Here is a 15,685-nt window from a genome sequence, read left to right on the forward strand (position 1 = left end):
GAGAGACCTCCGAGAGCTCAGTCTTGGCATCAAAATCGCTTCCAACAAGTGGAAACTTAGTCTCGGCCACGCTTCTCCAACAACTTCACTTCCACGCCGAAATTTAGGACTTGGGTCAGGAAACCCAGTGATGGCTTCCGACGAGTCTGGGGATGACGATAATGATCAAGTAACTTCCGCCATAAACAGCTCCCAGCACTCCGACCCGGACGCTGATGAAGCTGATGACGAGCAAAGTCCACCTCCTCCCCAAGTCTCCATTGCTGCAGGCTCCGACCTCGCTAGCAGACGCCAGAAGCGGCATAACAAGGTGTCGCCTTGGATTGCCTATCGGGTGTCGAGATATCGGGCGCTAAAAGGACTATACAACGACGATTACCGTATTTGGTTGAACAAGGAAGTGAAGGCAGCGGCAGATCCTTATTGCCTAGACGAAGATGTACATCTACAGGGCTCACAGATTGGTGCGTCACGCTGGTCTGGTGAAGAAAAAGAAGTCTTTTACCGCGCACTCTCAAGATGTGGACAAGACGATATCCCAGCAATCTCCAAGGCTATCAAATCCAAATCAGAGATGGAAGTTCGAGATTACTTTTTGCTGCTCCAGGAGAACTTCATTCAACGTCAACTTAATGCGCCGCAGCTTACGCACGCCGTTGCATTACGAGACATACCAGCCGCTGTCGAACTGGGCGAAGAGTGCCGCAAGCCCCTGGACCTTGCCGGAGAAGCAGTAGCCTGGTACCAGGAGAATTATGAGGCGAAAGAAGAACGCAAAAAGCATGGAGACTATTGGTTACTCGATTCAGATTTGGCGTCGAAAATTGAAGACGCTATATCTGAGGAGCCCGAGGGTGACACAGATGCATTCGTCACAAACGAAGGAAGACGGCAGCATTCGGATTTCGCTGAAGAGGCAATCAAGGCTAAACCCGAGTCGTCCATCTCATCGCTTCTCTCTTCGATCCCAGCAGCTCGTCTTCTGAAGCCAAAGAAGTGGCTAGCACTTCAAAAAAACGTATTTATGAACTCAAGGCGTAAGTGGGAAACGGATAACTGGCGTGATCTCGCTGGCGTTGACGAGGAGCCATCCATGTACTATACTGCGTTCCATGATTTTCACCGTTTGACTGTCAGCATCACGCGTAGACTTGTCCATGCCACGATGTTTGAGTCCTCATCGAGACTTAGGGCGCAAGATCAAAGAAATACACGTTCGATTCCAAAGGTCACGGCAAGAGATGTTGAGACTGCACTTGAAATACTTGGGATGGCACGACATTCAAGAGAATACTGGGTCAAGGTGCCACGTCGGTGTGGCCTCTATGTCTTCAACAAGTCTACCAGATTTCGGAGACCTCGTATGAAGTACGATGACGTCGAAAAAGAGTTGGGTATACCATGGGCAGTTTCAAAACCCATGGGTCAGCTTCTTAAAATTACACCTAGGAACGTACCTTTTGGTGCCCGCACTGCTTACCAAGAGGAAACTAACGAAGAAGCCCCCGAAAATCTCCAAAATCAAGAAACTCAAGAAACACACGGATCCGAGGAAGATTATGAAGATCAAGGAGATCATGAACCGGACATAAGCTCCTCGGAGTCTCATGATTTTGTCCCTGATGACATTGACGCCATCCCCGGACGGGCCCGTCGGCGACAACGTAAACGCCAAACGGTTGAACAAAGTCAGATTCATGAAGCTGAGCGGGTAGATCGTCAAGCAGCTGAGCTAGAAGAGCAGCGTATTCGGGAGATGCTTGGCCTAAATGACGCGTCAAACATTAAATCCGAGGAGGACGAAGTACCACTTGCTCTAATCGAGCGCAAAGAGCTCAGTGAACTCGTAGACTGGAGAAGCTGGACCCACTATCACGCGGAGTGGGAAGGAGCCAACGACTGGAGGGAAGATAATGATCCGTCAGGGTTCGAAGAGAGACCGTCCAAGCGTCTTCGCCGGGCATCGTTTAACGATATCGTATCTGAGGATAGCGATGATTTCGCGGGCATCTCGTATGCCCGCCCCGAGATGAAAGTAGAAGAAGATGCGGCGTTGGATGGCAAACCAGACCTGGAGATGCATGACCATGAGAGCAACGCAGAGCCTTCGGACATGGAACAGCAAGGTAACCTCTCGAAAATGTCGGAAGATGGCACGGAAGGGACTTCATCACACGATAGTGCCACACTAGCTCCACAGCCTCCGCGACCTCCACGCAAGGTCCCTCTCCCAAAAGGTATCGATGACGGTACTAAAGAGGGCCCAATCGATGTCGATTCGGATATCGACGCTGTGAAGGAAGATAACTCCGACGAAATCTTATCAAGCGACTCCGAAGAAGATATGAGCAGTGAACACTAATACAGAATCTTGATTTGCATTGTATCGTTCAATATAGCAATTGCCTGAGTGCTGCTTTTGTGATGTTTCTTGAAGATCCTTCAACGTAAGACCGCAGCATTACTCATTCGTTCCTTAGGCCAAACTCATACGAATCCTGTCAAATCCTTCTTTTCTAAAAATTTCACTACAGCCCAACTTCCATGCAACAACTATGTTAGCATATTCAAAGAAAGCGTTCAGCGCTTAACTTACCCATTCAGCCAACTCGATACGCATCCTATTGTCCCCACCACCGCGGTTTTTGCCGGGCCGCTCGAACCCCATGAGTCGAAGATGTATTGCTAGAATAACACGTTCGGCTTATGGACGAGAAATGCTGCGTAAGAATATCTTGCCAAATTGCCCCATTTCCTGTTCGCATACTTTTCGAATAGCGGAGCAAGAACAGAAAAGACTAGCAGACCAGTGCTCTCATTCAAAACAGCGTAACACGCAGCAAGCGGATTGCAGCCTCCCAGCGCGGTGGTCAAAGAGGATTTCGTTGGATCGAAATGGGGAAATAGCAGCAAATATATGGAACCAAGTATGGTCGTTGTGACGGTTATGAGAAAGAGCCTGTAGCGCGTCTCGGCAGTGATTAGGGCAGATAAATCCAAAGATGCGAACGCGATGCCAGTGCTGTAGGCAGCTATGTATTGGGGAAGGTAGCCAACATTGAGTTGGAAATACTGGAGATGCCGATCGCAGGGGTAATAAAGGCGTGTGAAGAAGCTCGCGGTTGAAACTAATCTGAGAACACCGAGTGCGCTCAGTTGATTGGGAGCTTTGATGGATTCTGACTCGATCGGACGCTTTTCTTCTTCCTCTTCCTCTCTTTTCTCTTGGTCTGGCAAATCAAAGTCCCCTGGCCTGGATGCAGCATATGCCACGTCGAAAATCAGCAGCAGGGCACAGTACCACACCGGTCCTCTCACACCCTTCATCATCCCCCGTATATGGAGTCTAATGATTACGAAGATACCCTGCCGAATCCGGTGGAAAGATACTATTATCAACCACTCCAACATTGGCCCAAAGAGCGAATACGCCATCGTTGGTACTCCGAGCCGCCTCCATTTTTCGATCAGAAACGCGGATCGACTGCGCTTTCGTGCCGCAAGGGCAGAGAAGCGCCCGCTGAGGAGGAAAAAAGTCCCCATGAAGAAAGTTTGATTGATTGCATTGAAAGCAGTGAGGACGGGGGAGGAAAATGGACGGTGCTTTTGGAGGCATAGCCGCTCCAGCCGCCAGTTCCGCCATAGGCTATCGCATCATGGTGATATATAATGAGAATAGTCAAGAAAGTGAGTATATTGTCGATGTGATGAGTTCGATGACGCGGAATAGCCGTGGGCATGGATGCGATGAGATTATCAGAGAATGAGACGCTTTCTTTCAATATGTTTGAGAAGAGCGAGATTAGAATGTTCATACCGAAACTACGGAGGGGTCTCAATGTGCTGTGAAGGATGGCAGATGGAGCGCTCCGCGCGTTCCATATACACTGGACGAGAAATAGGCAGCAGCTTTCGTGTATTTCTATTCTACAGCCCCTGCTAATCACAATGCATGTTAAGAATCAAAGACTACCATTCGCATCCTCGGAAGTACGCGATACCCCTCTCGGGTAATTGTACGCGTGCAGTCGTCTGCTGCTGGACTGATAGAAATATTCAAGATTAATGTCCACATGGCTTCAGAATGCGTTGCTAACAAGCTAAACTATGAATGTCCTTTACATTTCCAATTCAGTCCTTCAGGTATCCACGTCGTTAGCCGAGCCCTTGTCCTTATTCTATCCTCTATCACTCTCCAAGGTCGGTTCTTAGGCGTTTACCTCCTTTAGACGTAACGAGATTTTTGAATAGGCCGATGGAGGGCCTGATGGTGCACTCATGTGCATGTGCTACTAAATGCGAATCTCCGCGTATACTAGTATGGAAGAAAGCCAGCTGTGGTGGCTAGATTACAGGGTGACTGGGAAGCGACTTTGACTTACTTTGAGGACTAAGTCCCTGGAAGGGTCGTTGCAGTAGACTTTACCAGACTCTACAGCGGTTTGTCTTCAATGGGACCTGGGGAGACAAGGCTGCTCCACGCTTCACGTCTCCGTTTCCCCATCTTTATATAGTCGGCCTTATCTCCAGAGCACCCAACGATCCCAGCACATAGACCCAATACGACCATCTAGGTTATGAAAGCAGAAATGCACCTTGATCTCCCAGTCGAGCTTCTTTAGATAGCCCTCAGCTTTCATGCGCAGAAGGACATTCAAAAAGCCCAATCCGTATGCCGCGGACTCAAACTGAAAGCCAGAAACCCCATAAGCTGCATATACATCTCTCCGAGCGGCACTAAGATCGACGTATTTCGGGGAGTCATCAGTCGCGCGGAGTTGAAGCGGGGGGTGGAAGAGATTATTTGTGACGATGCATAGAGCATGTGAACAAGAACAACATAAGCTGAAAACATAGAAAGGATTACTTACGTTTATTCAATCTACTTTCCATTCGGCGTATGTCTCTCAACAAGTCCTAGTCATGCTGGCGATGCATCAGCATGAAAATCTGTGTTCCTGACGCACAAGATTAATTCTCGGCGCAGGAGCTGAAAAGCCTCTTCGGCCTTCCACTCAACGCCTTTCTCTCATCTTCCGTGAGTACCTACCTCTCATAGGCCGTTCGTTATACCGCCCTATTGTCCCTACATGCTTCGATCGACCCTCGAAACATGCTCTACTTGATAATTAAGCACTTCGCCTCCGGCGACACTCTCCCCATCTACGGACGCTTCCAATACCACGTCTGCTTACCCTCGAAGGCTTTGAGTACGTTTCCAGCTGGGTCATCAACATTCTGACTTGTTGTCACTAAGTCATGGAGACTATGGGCCGGATGCTGCTGGACGAGTGGATAGTCAACGGGAAGTACATCGTGGACTTTGAAGTTGTGGAGGCCGTCGCTTCTATGGAAGCTCGCGCGAAGGCGTCGGGCGAGATTGACGGTCGATGCATGGGAGAATGAAGTGTAGTATGATAGCGGAAAGTTAAAGTAATTTTAGCGTGACGGTCTCCTGGTAGCCCTAGAATTCATCGCAAGACAGCTGTGCCACCCAGTCCACCGCCCCTCTTGATCATTGCACGTAGGCAGGTTTTATCCCGAGCACACGGGTCGGCGTCAACGTCGAAATTAAATCCTCTGTTTGATTTTTAACATTGCGGCGAGGCCCTCCGATAAGCACTTGTTACTCGTAATTAAGGTGAGCTGTGCAGGGATTCAAGGGCTCAGCGCTTGTTTTAATATAACATCCTGGAACTCCACAGCCCGAAAAGTGTTGGCGGCGTAGTGATTTTTGTTTCGAAACAGCAAGGCAGAGTCGTTCATGGTGACCTTCCCAGAACGGCATGTTCTGGGGAAAAGATGCCCTTGTCGAGGGTACCAGAAATCTTACGAAAAGTATCCTGACAAGGGCTACACGCATGCGCCCGACGAAAAGCAGTCGCCTACCTGGTGCGACAACGGAAACATGCGGGGAGATGTGGCATCAGGTGGCAAACTGAGCTCATGTGTACCAATGGTAGAATCACATGCGATCCGCCACTCAGACGCAGTCCGGGTAGGAGGGTAGCTCTACCTTGTAGGTATGATTGGGAAGGAGACAAGGCAATGACGGGCTTGTGTCGCTGCGTATTCTTCGGATTAGGAGAATGAAGAGCTATCGGTAGCGTGCAAGCAGCCGAAGGAGGAGGCGGTTGTATGTAGAGAGAGAGGTAGAGGACGTCGTGGAGAAACTAGAATACCTAGGTACCTCGTATTCCGTCGGCACTTCTTGAGCCATTCCACCCTAAAGGGCTCACTATACAGTCTTTGCGGAGGAAGAGCACCACCCTGAACGACAGCCTGCTTGACTCCCACACCACTACGAAGCCAGTACACTGCAGCATAGAGTGCCCATGCATCAAACATCCGACAGATGCAGCTGTCATCCTGCATGGTGAGCACGCTCCGCCGCCGTTGCCATTGGACCCACTGCCCAAGCCCAACAACACTGCGGCAGCGAGGCACTCCATGGCGTCAAACAATGCCCGATCCATCATGGCCATGCCTGTCTTTCTCGCCCAGCCGCATCCCTTGCTTAATAGACGCCGTTTCACTGGCCTTCGCGTGCGTCCTTCATTATTGCGGCGTGGACATCATCGTTACGGCGGTGCGGACGGACTATATTATTGCTATCGCCAAATCATAGACGCCGTGAACCCCCGGGATATAGAGTCATCTTGTTTCAAACCTCTCTTTCTTGTATAACTCTTACTATACCACTCAGACATTCTACACTCCACCACTCCCGCAGGAGCGAATATGGCATCCCCAGAGCCCCAACGCCAACAATTCTCAGGAGCCGGCCTCACCATCTCGCCGCGCCCAAGACAAGGCCCAATGCTTTCCCCTCATGGGCAGCCTCGAAATCCGGTGCCCCGATCTCCCAGCTCCACCAGTGATGGGATAAGCATCAGCTCACCCAGATTCGACAGCTCATCTCAACCGCCTTCTGCCGTTACATCTCCTACGTTCGTGGCGGAAATGCCACTAATTCCACCTCAGCCGCACTCGCCGGCGAAAACGCGATCCAGATCCCGGCATGGGAAGCGGTCCGGGTCGTCTCCCCCAGCTGGCCGCATTTCCCCAACACGCTCGACCTCTGACGAAGCGCGATCCCCTGGCTCCGTGTCGTTTGGTCAGAGAATGAGGGCAGTATGTGGCTGCTTCGGAACGTCTTCGTCGTCGTCGCCGCGAAAGCCGAGAGAGAAGATGGAAGTTGAGAAAATCGAACCAGTCCACTGGACGGAGCAATGAGCCGTCTATGTTCCTCAGAAGGAAGTCCATGCCGAATGGTTCTTTGTTACATTGGGGACTGGATTCTGGAGGTACTCGTTCTCGCATTTCAGCGTTGTTTTGACCGTGAAGGCCCCCAGCTGGTCTCATATATTATTGGAGGTTTGTTGACTTTGCGCGGCGTTTTGGATATCGCAGAACACGGAGACAGATGCTGGTCGCTCTTTTGTTGCTATATTCTCTCTTTCTGCTACCCTGCCATTAAAGCATTCAACCAGCCCTCAAGGCCATCTCATCGATGCGTCCAGGTGGGCCTCAACTGGCTGGACGCTTACACGATAACTCTCTCAACTTCCTCGTGATTCCGCCTGTCTGACACGTGCAGTAGCAGTCTTGTGAGGCACCGATAACCCGTCGAACAGAGCTGCGTATTGTTTTACGGTTGGAACACCTCTGTATAACTTTAAGGTACCAAGGCCCTCTGCCACTCTTTAAGTAGCTGTTAACAATTTGCTAGATCATGCTAAGATTGTGACGTTTTGGCTGGCGCAAATACTATGTACGCTGGAAAATAGGTGTTCCTTACGCTAGCGTCTGCGGTATTGAAATATTTCCTAGAGTTGCTCACCTGGGCACACCATTCTAGACATTCCTATTGTCTTATTCACCACCATTCTAGGTGGCGAACCCCGACTTTTATTCCACGGCCACTCCTTCAGCGCCCCACGACTGCACCTCTCTATCGAAAAAACACCAGCACCTCCACCTCAGCCAACCATCTCTACCTGACCACAACACCCATTTCATACTCAATTTACGATCGTAATGGCAGAGCATCGCGAAGCCATCAAGAACTCGGGCCCTCGCGAGCCCTTCACTCCTTCCACCGACCCGACTCCGCGGCGCGACCAAGCCTCTACCCCTCTCACGCCACCATCCAGCCTGCTTTCTGTTCAAGACTTCAATGCGCATAGAGACAGCATGCGAAAGAGCAGCACGTCGGGCCTTGGCCGTATCAAGGATATCCTGAGCGAAGTACTAAACCAGAAGAAAGAGGTGGAAGCAGCACTGAAACAGGCGACCGAAAATCTGATTGCCTGTGAGCTCGAGAAATCCAAGCTGGAAGTGTCGCTTGCGGCAGAGAAGGCGAAATTAGGCGGCGGTCAGGAAGATGGCGATAGCGCTGGTGCTCTCAGGGCGATGAAGGAGCAGTTGGACGAGGATTTGAAGAATCTCGACTCGAAGGTCGAGGAGATGAAGCAAGAGCATGGAGCAGAGATCCAGAAGATGGAGGAGAAGATCTCCGAAAGTGCAGAAGTGTCTGAGGCACTTCAGAACCGGGTCGACGAGCTCAAGGGTTCTCTCGCTCAGAAGGGCGCCGAGGCCGAGAGCCTAAGCCGCGAGCTCGCACAGCATCAGCGCCGTGTTGAAGAGCTCACCCAAAAGCTTACCACGTGCGAGGAGGAGCTCGCTGAGAAGAATGATACACTCGTCTTCTCGGAGGCAAGCGCAGAGCATACCGAGAAGCAGCTCGAAGCGGTCAAGAAGCAGCACGAAGCGGCCGAAAAGCGACACGAAGCGGCCGAGAAGCAGCAAGAAGCGAGCGAGAAGCAGCATGAAGCGAGCGAGAAGCAGCACGAAGCCGTTATCGCCGGGTTACAAACCAAAATTTCCCAGGGCGAAGAGGCGCACGGGGCGCTTCAGAGGGAGCTTGAAACGTATAAACAACGCATGGTGGAGGTTACCCAACAACTGACCGCGAGCGACGAGACCAACGCCAGCTACGGTGAGATGATGCAGTATCTGCAAGCGACAGTAGCAGACATGCAGAATCAGGTCCGGGCCAGTAGAGAGCTGGCACATCACGAAGCTCTTGAGGCCACCACCGAGGCTCCTGCGGCGACCGCACAAGCCAATATCGAGAAAGACAGTATAATCCGCGGCATGCAGGCGGAAATAGACGACCTCAAGAACCAGCTTAACCGTAATACCAACACGATATCGCAAGTTGAAAAGGAGCTCGAGGCTGCAACCGCTGCTGGGCAACGCAAGGATACGGAGAACGCAAAATTGGAGGAAGAGCTTCAGAAGGCGACGGCTGAGATCGCGCGATTGGACAAGGACTTACAAGCTGTGGGCGGGGGCAAGTCGATTCGCACCATCATCGGGAACCACACCATCGCCTACAACGAAAAGTGCCGCGAGTACGATACGCTTGAGCAGCAGCTGAATGATGTTCGAAGCCAGCTTAGAGTAGCGACCCAAGAGCGAGACCAGTTCAAAGCCGAAGCCGATAACAAGGAGAAGTCTAACCAGAAGGTGTACAACATGTTCCTGAACGAGCAGGACCGTTCCACCAAACTGGAGAAGAAGGTGAAGAAATTGGAGAGAGAGCGGGACGAGGACCTCACGGTACCGCCAGATTTCGATCCCGATGCAGCAGATGCTCAGTACGTGAGGAACGATAGTCAGGGCGCAGAGGTACAACATGAGGTGGATGAACCGGGCGTTTCAACAAGGAACTCGAGCACTCGATCGACTATCCATGTGGTACCCAAGCCAGCTACGGCACAGAAGACGTCTACCGCTACTTCCATCAGCAAGACTGGCAACAAGAGGAAGGCCAACACCTTGGAAGCAGGCGAACCGGACGCCAGAACCACAGCACAGAAGACGTCTACCTCTAATTCTACCAATAAGGCCGGCATCAAGAGCAAGGCCAACACCTCGGGAGACGGCGAATCTGACGCCAAAACCACAGCACAGAGGACGTCTGCCGCTACTTCCACCAACAAGGTCGGCAACAAGAGGAAGGCCAATGCCTTGGAAGAAGGCGAGCCTGACGTCAACATCCACAAGTTGCGAGCAGTGAAGAAGGCCAAGGGGCCCATCCGCACCAGGAGCGCTAGGGGATTGTGAAGGGGCTAGCGATTGAGATCGTTCCACTGTACGCAGGAAAAGAGGCTTATGGAACGGATGTGGTTTTGGTTATGGAGAGAGTTGATGATTCTACTGGATTCTACTGTTTTTACCTTCGGAAGACGTAAATATCCCTAGGAGCGAAAGTTTGCGAAATTCCAGTTTCATTACAGTCGTAATTTGATGAAGTCCAGTACGTGATTTGAACACCACTTGAAGCTGTGCAAAGTACTCGTGAAGTAGATATAACTAGACGCGAGGGTTGCTTACTAAGCTGGAGGGGTACTTCAGTGCCTCCCGCATCATCAGACCTCCTCCTTCCCATCTTCTCAACTTTCCTAACGACACCAAGAGTGATCTTCATCGCGCAGAGCCTTCTCAGGATGAATTTTAAGCATGCACAACTCTTGCACTCGATGCTATCCCAAACAGGACATCCGTTGGATGACAACGTGCGAGGAATTTGGAGGCCGTCGGATCAAGCCTCCGGTGCCTTCAACAGTTGATCGTTCCGCGATCTAGACTGCGAATGCATACACCGGAGAGTAAGGCCCATGAAGAAGTTTGCGCTCGCGACAAGGCCTCCTGCGACTTAACAGAATGGTTTTAGGACTCGAAAACCTGGGGCCTGACAGACACGTTGAAACCTGGCACCGAAGAGAACTATCTCATTGACTGAACCTTATTGTTGTACGAAGCTCTTTCAGAGGCCCAGGCATGAGGGTAGCTTACATCAGTGCTGGGTGGCTGACATGCCCATACCTAGTACAGATTGTGCAAGGTCCACTTTTCACTCGGTTCGATGTTCTGGGCTTTCAAAAGACAGGAAGCTATCTTGTAACGGCGAAACTTGACATTTGGTTTGTTTTTAACATGTGAGTCGCGTTTCACATACCTCAGTTGCGGTACTCTTCATCGTGACGCGTCAGTGTTGCCACGGTACTCCAACTCTGATACACTATCTGTGAAGTGTACTGCTGAGGATGGCCTGTGGTAGCATGTCCAGCAATGTATTTCATTTTACAAGTCACAAAGTCACGGCTTTGAATAAAGCTTCCTCAATACCGTTGTGTCATTTTCCCAAGCCGCGGGCCAGTGGCATCGCGCTCGGTTCCGCGGAATCGGTTTTTCAGGGCCTGATCGAAGTCCCCAAAACAAATTTGTGTCCAGCTATTCCTAATTCTTCAAGGGAAACGACCCAACCTCCCTGAATTTGGATGATCAATCCGTTACCATGCGACTATCTCGATACTTCGCCGGTTATCGCTGGCCTCTCCATGGCTAAATTGGTGTTGGCGTAGGCACGGTACTGTACTCGACTCCGATTTGTTAGAAGCAATGGTCCAATGATCCAGCTGTGGGTCCATCTTCATAAACGCCCTCGGCCGGCCTCGGAAGCTCCCGCTTCGGAATCATCTAGACTTACTACCATCTACCATGATGTGCGGACGAATCACATCGACATGTTCGTCGGTACGGAAACTGGAGTTTGCCCGAACGATGCGTCGGTTATGCATCAACAACACCACCTCCACCACCACCTCAAAGTTCTCAATAAACGCTTCAAGACGAACCACTTGCATGAAATTGTGTCTGTGTGTTAACGGCGCCTAGTGTTGTAAGGCTAAAAGGTCGTTGCCTAAGAGATGCAACCGTCGATGGATAGAAATACGCGCCGTCGTGGTGCCTTTCTGGCATTAGGCCTGGTCACAAATTTTCATATTCTCAGGTTTCCGCTTAGGGGAAATGTACGAACTGCCATGCGTAGATAATGATTACCCCCAGCCATTGAGAACCTTGGACTAGCATTCACCAAAATAATCAATGTTTCTTCACACATTTTCATGCAGATGGTCACATCAACTCCTTCCGCGACATCATACCACCCGACACCCCGACATCCAATATCCACCAAAGAAAACTAGGAATATGCATTTTACCCTAAGTTCTAGTGTCCGCGCAGGTTGTTGGGCCTCTCAAGTCTAGTCCATAATGTGTCGTTCGAATTGGTCTAGAAGCAATATTGCGACGTTGTCGGGTGATATCTCCCCCTCTTCCAGGTGAAGGAGACGCCAAGATATAGAAGACTGTCCTGGCGAGGGATGACGGAGTAAGAAACCCCAATGCGGCTTGTCTCTTTGAGGGACAGCTCCACTGACTTACTCATTCGGGAACCCACAGAAATCCACTGCAGCGGCTGAATCTTGATGCAAACACCTATGAATCGATCCGAAGCAGGACTTTAGCGCTGAGGGTGGAAAATTTTAGAGCGCCACGCAACTGAAGATCGAACCCTCGATCCCGACACCTGCTTGGAAGCTTTTTCGATACGTCTGTTTCATCTGCAATCTGCACGATCCCCTCAGACTGTTTTATCAACAATGGCCACGACATCGAAAGGTGTCTCAGCCTCCTATCCAACACACGTTGATATCAACGACATTCACGCTCCTACTCACCCTGACGACCAGTACAAGTATTGCATTACTTCCAGCATTCCTGCGTCCCATTACTAACATAGCGTAGATACTCTCATGGCCTGAACGGAGTCAACCAGCCTCAAAACAATCTCCTTGTCAATGTCTTGCTTACGACTCTACTTCTTGTCACCATTGTCATCCTCGTGTATCGAGTAGGACGACGATTTCAAGCAGAAAGACGGCATGTTGCTGCAGCGACAAACCCAGCCCGGCAAGCAATATGGGCTACGAACCGTTGGAAATGGCTCCCTCGATTGAAAGAACATCTGCTATACGCTCCCCTTTGGAGAAATCGCCACAACTCCGAGATTCAAATTTCCAGTGCTATAACGTTTGGCACACTACCTTCACGGATGCACACAATACTACTATTAGGTTACTTCGCATCCAACCTAGCATATTGCCTAATCTTACCCTGGAAAAGTGCCGACGCACCGTTCCTCGTTGCAACACTGCGAGGTCGGTCCGGCACTTTGGCGGTACTGAACCTCATCCCAACGATCCTATTCGCACTCCGAAACAACCCGTTCATCTGGATATTTCACATCAGCTACGACACATTCAATCTCTTCCATCGGTGGCTGGCACGTATCGTCTTCTTGGAGGTTTTGGCCCATATTGCGGCGTGGCTCTACAACACTTTGAGAGTCGGAGACTGGAAAGGCGCAATGTGGATCATCAACCAAGCTGAAAGCTATAAATGGGGACTTATGGCCTCGATCGCGTTCTTGCTGCTAACAATCCAAACGTGGTCTCCTTTGCGACACGCATTCTACGAAACTTTTCTCCTTATCCATCGCGTTTTGGTCATTCACGTGATCATTGGTGTCTATTGGCACCTGAAGCAGCATGCACTGCCACAGCTGTACTGGGCCTACATCTTCATCGCTTTTCTGGCCGCCGAATATGTTTTCCGGTTCTTCCGAGTCGCGTACTTCAATACCTCCGGGCTATTCAGAGGCCGATCAATCACCAAGACTACGGTGGAAGCCCTTCCAGGAGAGGCATGCCGCTTAACCTTTCACCTCACTCGCCCTTGGACCGGGAACCCCGGGTCGCATGTCCACGTCTACCTACCATCGATCTCGTTCTGGTGCTCGCATCCATTTTCCGTCGCTTGGATCGAACCTCAGCCCCTAGCTACCGAATCCGGAAAACTCCCATCCTCTATAGACGACCTCAAATTCAAGACGACTAACAGTACCATTTCTCTCGTGGTTCGTGCTCGCACCGGCATGACGCGGTCCCTACACACGAAAGCATCCTTCCAGCCCAACAACACTCTCACTACGTGGGGTGCAATCGAAGGCCCCTACGGCGGGTTCAACTCTTTGGACTCATACGGGACCGTCCTCCTCTTTGCCGGTGGCGTTGGTATCACGCATCAGATCTCCTTCGTCCGCCACCTAGTAGCTGGACACGCCGGCGGCACCGCTGCCGCGCAGAAGGTCGTGCTCATCTGGTCCATCCGCAGTACTGACATACTCGAGTGGACTGGACAGTGGTTGGACGAGATCATGGCGATGCGCGATCGCAAGAACGTACTCCAGGTCATCGTCTTTGTGTCGGGCAGAAATCCAGACCTTGACACCAAGCTCTTGCCCGAGGGTATAAAAGTGCGACGAGGGCGGTGCAACGCCAGCGACGTGATAGATGCTGAAATCCTAGACCAAGTCGGGGCGATGGTGGTCACGGTCTGCGGGCCTGGGGCCTTTGCGGATATGGTGAGGGCTGCGGTGAGGCGGCGGGTGAGCGTCAAGAACATTGACTTTGTGGAGGAATCTTTCACCTATTAATGTCTATTGAACGATGGGAAGTACTGAACATATCTCTCTTGGTTACTCTTGCTACTGCTTCGAGCAAGGCAGAATACTGATACGAAGGCACGGGTTTCCACTTTCTTTGTAACAGCGCTGCTCCAACCACAAGAACGCTCTTTATTTGAATTCCGAGTTCTCATAAGCGTAGCCACTCCACGTTGTGACTTGTAGGTTGTCTAGTATATAATACCTATACATCCTGTTCGTAGCCAAACAGACCTCTCACCCATCAAATCCCCACCAAGGGTAGCTGTCATGACCTACACATCGTGCATTACAATGCGATCCAGAACAGCAGCATTGTAAGAAATCGGCATTGGACTTCAACAATTCACTTCAAGAAATTCACATTCTAAAGGGATAAAGCAGTTTCATGACGAGGATAAAAGACGCCCAATTTCAAGCCTCCAGACACTTTCTACCTTCACACTACGCGGCATTCAGCCGCCTCATCTATATATCTCTTCATAAACCTCGACCTCAGCGTCGCGTACATATAGTTGAACCTCCTAGCGAGCAGGTGCGAGAGACATACTCGATACCTCTCCATGCACCTCAACCGCAGCGTCACGTACAAGTAGCTGAAGCTCCACGCAATAAAGTGCGAGAGACATCCACGAGATCTCTCCATGAACCTTGACCTCAGCGTCGCGTGCATATACCTGAAACTCTCGGCAAGCAGCTGCGAGAGACATACTCGATATACTGATACACAACAACCCTGTATACACACCACATCCAAATGCCAATAGTATCTCTATACTGTTTTGGCTCCATTATATACAACAATGGCGAACTCGCGGTATACCTTCCGCAACGACATGGGATTCCACTGACCCAGTTCATCCGCAGTCATTCAACCATGACTCGGCATAGCAAAACAGCGCAATAACGACATCAATGTCCGGTGGTAGCAACACAGCGCAATAACGACATCAATGTCTGGTGGCAGCAGCACCCAGCTACCTACACCCTATCCTAGCATATCAAATCGCGCAACATCGATATCAAATGCGGGTGCCTGTCAGAGCACTTCAACCTTCAGTTTTTAAAAACACCAGGAAAAGTCCCAAAATGCGGTCTCCGGCTCTTCCTTCTCTTGGTAAGTTGGCAATCCCAGATTCTAGCAAAATTCATGCTGGGAGACTCGCGCAAACTCATAAAATCACAGCCGCGACTGGCGCGTGATCATGCATGAGCATGAATATGAGTCCGTCAAGGGCAACCAAGGTGCCAGACCATGGTCCTCGG

General features: G+C 50.7%; 7 protein-coding genes across 7 annotated transcripts; 5 read left to right on the forward strand and 2 right to left on the reverse strand.

The window, feature by feature from the left end:
- Positions 1–96: 96 nt before the first annotated feature.
- Positions 97–2,396, forward strand: BDZ99DRAFT_16046 (uncharacterized protein). The gene is made up of 2 exons (XM_033712860.1): positions 97–169; positions 238–2,396. The coding sequence occupies exons 1-2, from the start codon at positions 153–155 to the stop codon at positions 2,360–2,362; spliced, it is 2,142 nt and encodes a 713-aa protein (XP_033584407.1). The 5' UTR covers positions 97–152; the 3' UTR covers positions 2,363–2,396.
- Positions 2,397–2,685: 289 nt separating this feature from the next.
- BDZ99DRAFT_513693 (uncharacterized protein) lies at positions 2,686–3,435 on the reverse strand (the record flags this gene model as incomplete). The annotated part of the gene is made up of 1 exon (XM_033724733.1): positions 2,686–3,435. One exon carries the CDS (start codon positions 3,433–3,435, stop codon positions 2,686–2,688), a length of 750 nt encoding a protein of 249 aa, XP_033584408.1.
- A 1,678-nt stretch (positions 3,436–5,113) lies between these two features.
- BDZ99DRAFT_513694 (uncharacterized protein) lies at positions 5,114–5,406 on the forward strand (the record flags this gene model as incomplete). Its single annotated transcript, XM_033724734.1, has 2 exons — positions 5,114–5,210; positions 5,258–5,406. The coding sequence occupies 2 exons, from the start codon at positions 5,114–5,116 to the stop codon at positions 5,404–5,406; spliced, it is 246 nt and encodes an 81-aa protein (XP_033584409.1).
- A 776-nt stretch (positions 5,407–6,182) lies between these two features.
- Positions 6,183–6,485, reverse strand: BDZ99DRAFT_470452 (uncharacterized protein; the record flags this gene model as incomplete). The annotated part of the gene is made up of 1 exon (XM_033721628.1): positions 6,183–6,485. The coding sequence occupies one exon, from the start codon at positions 6,483–6,485 to the stop codon at positions 6,183–6,185; it is 303 nt and encodes a 100-aa protein (XP_033584410.1).
- An 88-nt stretch (positions 6,486–6,573) lies between these two features.
- Positions 6,574–7,586, forward strand: BDZ99DRAFT_457184 (uncharacterized protein). The gene has a single exon (XM_033718629.1). The coding sequence runs from the start codon at positions 6,742–6,744 to the stop codon at positions 7,234–7,236; it is 495 nt and encodes a 164-aa protein (XP_033584411.1). The 5' UTR covers positions 6,574–6,741; the 3' UTR covers positions 7,237–7,586.
- Positions 7,587–8,040: 454 nt separating this feature from the next.
- Positions 8,041–10,328, forward strand: BDZ99DRAFT_565198 (uncharacterized protein; the record flags this gene model as incomplete). The annotated part of the gene is made up of 1 exon (XM_033727449.1): positions 8,041–10,328. One exon carries the CDS (start codon positions 8,041–8,043, stop codon positions 10,132–10,134), a length of 2,094 nt encoding a protein of 697 aa, XP_033584412.1. The 3' UTR covers positions 10,135–10,328.
- Positions 10,329–12,515: 2,187 nt separating this feature from the next.
- BDZ99DRAFT_505158 (uncharacterized protein) lies at positions 12,516–14,660 on the forward strand (the record flags this gene model as incomplete). The annotated part of the gene is made up of 2 exons (XM_033724086.1): positions 12,516–12,610; positions 12,661–14,660. The coding sequence occupies 2 exons, from the start codon at positions 12,516–12,518 to the stop codon at positions 14,408–14,410; spliced, it is 1,845 nt and encodes a 614-aa protein (XP_033584413.1). The 3' UTR covers positions 14,411–14,660.
- Positions 14,661–15,685: the final 1,025 nt, after the last annotated feature.

The sequence above is a fragment of the Mytilinidion resinicola genome, assembly GCF_010093595.1.
Source record: "Mytilinidion resinicola strain CBS 304.34 unplaced genomic scaffold BDZ99scaffold_1, whole genome shotgun sequence".
In the NCBI taxonomy this organism is placed as follows: domain Eukaryota; kingdom Fungi; phylum Ascomycota; class Dothideomycetes; order Mytilinidiales; family Mytilinidiaceae; genus Mytilinidion; species Mytilinidion resinicola.